Source organism: Carassius gibelio, chromosome B3 (genome assembly GCF_023724105.1).
Source record: "Carassius gibelio isolate Cgi1373 ecotype wild population from Czech Republic chromosome B3, carGib1.2-hapl.c, whole genome shotgun sequence".
Lineage (NCBI taxonomy): Eukaryota > Metazoa > Chordata > Actinopteri > Cypriniformes > Cyprinidae > Carassius > Carassius gibelio.
In genome coordinates this window covers 50,416,561-50,423,384 of record NC_068398.1, presented here as the reverse complement: position 1 = coordinate 50,423,384, position 6,824 = coordinate 50,416,561, and the positions used below count along the sequence as shown (strand labels likewise).

Here is a 6,824-nt window from a genome sequence, read left to right as displayed (position 1 = left end):
GCACTGCGTGCTTGAACCCCTAATAATAATAATAATAATAATAATAATAATAATAATAATAAAAATCCTAACAAATACAATAGGGTTTCAACACTGCGTGCTTGAACCCCTAAAAATCCTAACAATTACAATAGGGTTTCAGCACTGCGTGCTTGAACCCCTAATAATAATAATAATAATAATAATAATAAAAATCCTAACAAAAACAATAGGGTTTCAGCACTTCGTGCTTGAACCCCTAATTAAAGCTGCAAGCAGCATTTATCGGGGTTCAAGCATTTTAGGTCTCTGGGGTGGTCTCGGCCAACCTGGATGTACGGATGACAGTTAAACACATCCAAAATGGAGATTAGGCTCACAGACAGACACACGCACTGAAATTAAATGATTGAACTCGTTTTTAATAGTTTAGATGTCATTTTCAGCTTTCACTGTAATCATAAAGTGGCAGAAGTGTAAAAACTGACGTTTACATTTATCTGACGCTTTTATCCAAAGCAACTTACACTTGCTATATATGTCAGAGGTCACATGCTTCTGGACCAACTTGGGGTTAAGTGTCTTGCTCAGCGAAACATCAGTGTCTCACAGTGGATTCGAACCCGGGTCGCTCGCACCGATGGCATGTGTTTTATCCACTGCGCCAACAACACCACTACATCTGTTGGATATGTCTGTTTGAACAAAATGGAAAACTTTGACTCAATGAGATTTAAAATGTAACTGTGTTTTTTATTTTTTAGGCATGAATTCACTTAAATTTTGCATGCTTATTCAGAATGATATTATGCATTATTTTACACAGTTTTGATAATTTGTGGGCTTTCTGTTTGTATTAACAGGTCTTTGGGTACACTACGTAAAGAACGTATTTTAAAATAACTGGTTTATAGTTGTCCAAATACAATTGTTCAACATTTTTTTGATAATTATTGACCTTCAGAGTCTAGAGAATTGTACTTAATTGGTTTTATTGATTTTCAGCTTAAAACCTTGGACTAGTTTGCCAAAGTAACTTTTTTAAATAATCTTGAATATTTAATTAGGAGTTGTATGGACAACATTGATCCAAGAGGCAAAGTTGTTCAGAATGAGGAGATCTATCATATGATCTAGTGTTTGTGAGAATATATGAGTATTTTCAACCAATTTGAGGCCATTTACCATATAAATCTTGTGCTTTTGAGACCTTTTCTACTGTTATAGCGCCACCTATTGTCCGATCTCCATGAAACTTTGCATGATTGTTCAGAGACATCTGCTCCATGTTTTCTCCTAGTTTTGTAAAGTTTTGAGTTTCTGTTGAGGTTTTATAGGCTTTTGTTTGTATGTGGCCACGCCCCTTTTATTAATGACCTGGTTACAACTAACCAAAGGACAAAATTCAACATTTTTTTGATAACTATTGATCTAGAGAGTCCAGAGAATATTACTGCATTGGTTTGGTTCTGATTGGGTGAAAAACCTAGGACTAGTTCGCAAAAGTAGGTTTTTAACATATTTGTGAATAATTAATGAACAATTTGATTGACAGCCATGGTTCTTGAGGCAAAGTTGTGCATCATGAGGAGATCTATCAAATGATATGCATATTATGTGAATCTGTGTAATACCACGTGATTACTGAGCCAAAAAATCTAATTAGCGCCAACTAGTGGCCGATTTCTTTCAAAATTCTTACAGACCTTTAGGGCCGTGAGTCGAACGTGCCTACCGAGTTTCGTTCCGATTGACCTCTGTTAACCTTGTCAAAAACGTGCTTACATTTCATTGGCCAATGGGGGCCATGTTTTTTTAGATACGCCAATTTCCTCATAGACTCTTGTGTCACATGAGACAATGACATGGCATACAAATTTTCAAGTCGTTCAGGCTAACGGTTGTTTAGTTATAGCCATTTCTATGTTTTTACCTCTTATAGCGCCACCAAGTGGCAGAGCTGTGCAATTCTTTTTTATTTGACCAAAGTTTCAGCTCATCAAAATGTGTACCAAGTTTGGTTAAGATATCTCATTTCGTTCACGAGTTCTGGCCTTTTGAATGAAATTGGTCCTCGACTTGTGGAGGTATTAGCGCCCCCTTGCAGCAGTGAGTGAAAATTTCAAATTGTTTTTGATAATTATTGATAATGACTGTCCATAGAACATTTCTGCACTGTTTTTGTTACGATTGGCTGAAAAACCTAGGACTAGTTTGCAAAAGTAGGTTTTGGCTATAGGTCGATTTTACGGGAAAACGGTGCGTCGTAGAGTAAAAAAAGGCGCGAACAATTTTGTTCCTATTAACCCAAGGATGAAAAATATATAAAGTTTTTGAGTCTCCGTCAAGTGGTTTAGGAGCTATGGCCAAAAATGTCTGAAAATTTTGTTTTTTGTGCTGTAGCGCCCCCGTTAGGCCGATTGGGCCGGGTCTTTGCGCCTGAGTAGCGAGCCAGACTACTACAATCTGGCCAAGTTTCAGCTCTCTAGCCCTTACGGTTTGGGCTGCACGATCAGTTTTAGGGAAGAATAATAATAATAATAATAATAATAATAATAATAATAATAATAAAAATCCTAACAAAAACAATAGGGTTTCAGCACTTCGTGCTTGAACCCCTAATAATAATAAAAATCCTAACAAAAATAATAGGGTTTCAGCACTTCGTGCTTGAACCCCTAAAAAATCCTAACAGATACAATAGGGTTTCAGCACTGCGTGCTTGAACCCCTAATAATAAAAATCCTAACAATTACAATAGGGTTTCAGCACTGCGTGCTTGAACCCCTAATAAACATTAAATGGTTTTCAAACTTAGTGAGTTTTATTTGATTTCATATTGCACTAAATTATTATTGTTATCTCTTTAATCATCCTGAACTTTAGACTTTCAAAAAGTAGCTGCAGATTTCAGGAAAAATGAAAGAAAATAGCACATGAAGTGAAGTGAAGGCACTCCATGTTCTTTACCTGTTTGCCCTGTAGGCAAAATCTGTACTTCAAAGCTGAAGGTAAAGGATTCATGTCTGTTTGGTAAATGAGAATTTACTGAGATAAGAAATGACTGTTATTTTGTTATCTCCAAGTTTTCCTTTTTTTCTGTGTAAAAAAAGTAATACATTTAAAGGAATAGTTCACCCAAAATAAGCTGAAAATGTACTCAAACTCATCAACATCTTGGATAGTCTGAGAGTGTTTCTTCGTCAGAAATGAAAGCATTAGCAAAGGTTGTACCAGGAAGACTGTAACACCACATCATTCACGCATAACTATTAGCTCTGGCCAATCAAAGCTTTACACTTGGAACTTAGAGGAAAATAAGTGACCCTGGGGGGGGGGGGGGGGGGGGGGGGGGAATTTGCATAGCAAATTCAGTGCACAGGGCACAGAAATCCTAGCGACTGTCCTGCCACCACCAATATATATATATATATAATGAGAACTCCATGGTCAATAAATATACAATACCTTCCTCTGTGTATGTGTGTCTCAAGAATCTCAGGTGTCAGTTGTATCTCGAGACTGCAATCTAAAGCGCCATTTTCCTCTTCACGCTGTTCGTCACAATGTTATAAGTCATTATTTCTAACTGCATAAATGCACCTCTTTTTTTCTTTCTTTTTTTCCCCACAGGTGTGGTACATATCCCAGCTTACATCAATGTACGTTTTTCTTTTTTACCCACAGGGTGTGGTACATATCCCATCTTACTGGGTGTGCATGTTTTTGTGTTTGTGTATGTGTGTGTAAAGTACAGCTCCACCTCCCAGCATCATAATCTGTGATCGTAAAAGAGAAAGTTCAGTACTTATTTACTCTGTGTAAAGCTGTGATTGGACAGAGCTAATAGTTATCCATGTATGACTTGGCATTACAGTCTTCCTGGTACAACCTTCGCTGATGCTTTCATTTCTGATGAAGAAACAAACTCATCGACATCTTGGGTAGTATTGAGGGTGAGTACATTTTCAGCAATTTTTTTTTGGTGAACAATTCATTTAAATGTATAATTTTTTTTACACAGAAAAAATGAACTTTTTTTGTGTATGTATTTTCTATCTCAGTAAATTCTCATTTACCAAACAGACATGAATCCTTTACCTTCTTCTTTGATTTACTAATTTTACCTACAGGGAAAACAAAAAAAGAACTCGGTGTGCCTTCACTTCACTTCATGCGCTTTTCTCTTGTGATTGTTATTATGGTGGTTATATCAGTATATGCTGACAATAGAAAACAGATTTTAGTAGTAGTGTGGCCTTAATAATTTAGCCGAAAGAGGCTGTAGTTTTTGTAGGTTGTTCTGTCAATGTTATAGAATAATTCTGGCAACCACAGTTCTCTGATGGGCACTAAAAGAATGGGTAACAGAGTAAATTTTTCACACACACACCCAGTAAGCTAGGATATGTACCACACCCTGTGTGAAGAAAAAAAGAAAACGTACATTGATGTAAGCTGGGATATGTACCACACCTGTGTGAAAAAAAAAAAAAAAAAAAGAGGTGCATTTATGCAGTTAGAAATAATGGCTTACGCGAAGAGGAAAATGGCGCTTTAGATTTCAGTCTCAAGATACAACTGACACCTGAGATTCTTGAGACACACATACACAGAGGAAGGATAAGGTATATTTAATAAATATTGTATATTTATTGACCATGGAGTTCTCAGTATATATATTGGTGGTGGCAGGACAGTCGCTCGGATTTCTGTGCCCTGTGCACTGAATTTGCTATGCAAAATTCAGTGCACCCCCCCCACCCCCCATCTTTTACGATCACAGATTATGATGCTGGGAGGTGGAGCTGTACTTTACACACACATACACAAACACAAAAACATGCACACCCAGTAAGATGGGATATGTACCACACCCTGTGGGTAAAAAAGAAAAACGTACATTGATGTAAGCTGGGATATGTACCACACCTGTGGGGAAAAAAAGAAAGAAAAAAAGAGGTGCATTTATGCAGTTAGAAATAATGACTTATAACATTGTGACGAACAGCGTGAAGAGGAAAATGGCGCTTTAGATTGCAGTCTCGAGATACAACTGACACCTGAGATTCTTGAGACACACATACACAGAGGAAGGTATTGTATATTTATTGACCATGGAGTTCTCATTATATATATATATATATATTGGTGGTGGCAGGACAGTCGCTAGGATTTCTGTGCCCTGTGCACTGAATTTGCTATGCAAATTCCCCCCGGGTCACTTATTTTCCTCTAAGTTCCAAGTGTAAAGCTGTGATTGGCCAGAGCTAATAGTTATGCATGAATGACATGGTGTTACAGTCTTCCTGGTACAACCTTTGCTAATGCTTTAATTTCTGATGAAGAAACACTCTCAGACTATCCAAGATGTTGATGAGTTTGAGTAAATTTTCAGCTATTTTGTGGTGAACTATTCCTTTAAATTTATTATTTTTTTACACAAAAAAAAAGGAAAACTTGGAGATAACAAAATAACAGTCATTTCTTATCTCAGTAAATTCTCATTTACCAAACAGACATGAATCCTTTACCTTCAACTTTGAAGTACAGATTTTGCCTACAGGGCAAACAGGTAAAGAACATGGAGTGCCTTCACTTCACTTCATGTGCTATTCTCTTTCATTTTTCCTGAAATCTGCAGCTACTTTTTGAAAGTCTAAAGTTCAGGATGATTAAAGAGATAACAATAATAATTTAGTGCAATATGAAGTCAAATAAAACTCACTAAGTTTGAAAACCATTTAATGTTTATTATTATTATTATTATTATTATTATTTAGGGTTATGTTAACTATAGCCCTATTCGGATGGGACTAGTTTTACAGGGGGTCGTTAGAGAAATCTGTGTTTCACAGACGTACTTGGTGATTTTAATCCACTCCGAATCAGCCACGTCTGTGTTTTTCTCACACAACCTCTGTGATAATTCCACAGCAAATTACCTAGTGATTTTCAGCAAACTCAGTGATCCTCTGAGAAAACTAATCCCGTCCGAATGCGAATGTCTGTGATTGCCGGTGATATTTTATTTCACAACGCGTTTCCTTGTGTGTTTTGGCCAACGTGAATTACCGTAGATGCTTTTACCGCGCGGATGTTTGATATATTTGCTTAGCGGCAAAGAAATAATAAATAAATAAATAAAATCAAGAGCAAGATCACGTAAACTGTTAATACCGGCTATTGTAATATCAGCATCAGGTAAGATTACTCACGTTCATTTATGTACTCCGTTACATAATGTTTTAATTACATTAAAAAAAAAACAAAAAAAAAAACAAGGAAAACAATTTAAACTAAAGGAACCACACATTAACATGGTTTTGTTATATTAGCCATTTAGTATTTATTGTGTAATAATACTAATGGCAATCATTGTGAATGAATGCAATGCACGCATACAGAGCGCGTGATCTCTGTGACACCCAGATGCACAAATCAGACCCTCCCACCTCTGTAATAAACACGGAGATGTTAGTCCCGTCCGAATTGGTACATGAAAATCACAGACGTCAGGTGGTAAGAATCGAAACTCAAACGTAGTTTAGAAAACTAGTCCCGTCCGAATAGTGCTTATGCTGTCTATAATAAAATAAATATAAGCTTAAAAAAAAAACACTTTTGTTTGATAATGAAAATATGTTTAAGCAAAGAGCAGTTTGCTTATCAGTTATGTAAAGTATATAAGGGTTTTATGTTACAACATTTGTTAAATTATTGTTTATTACATTATTTTGGTTTTGTGTTACCATGATGTTTTTTTTTTTGTTGACCCCATGTGCACCTTCAATGTTAGTATTTACTTTTACTTTAAGCTACTTGTGATTGTTATTATGGTGGTT

The 6,824-nt window shown here is 36.2% G+C and overlaps 1 protein-coding gene across 1 annotated transcript in view; it reads left to right on the top strand.

Annotated features, from left to right (window-relative positions):
* The first annotated feature begins 3,837 nt into the window (after positions 1–3,837).
* LOC127952440 (nuclear GTPase SLIP-GC-like) overlaps positions 3,838–6,824 on the top strand; it is a 66,857-nt gene continuing 63,870 nt past the window's right edge. Inside the window, exon 1 of the mRNA XM_052550886.1 lies at positions 3,838–3,935. Coding sequence (XP_052406846.1) covers positions 3,840–3,935 — 96 coding nt within the window. The 5' untranslated portion in view covers positions 3,838–3,839. The remainder of the gene's footprint in view (positions 3,936–6,824) is intronic.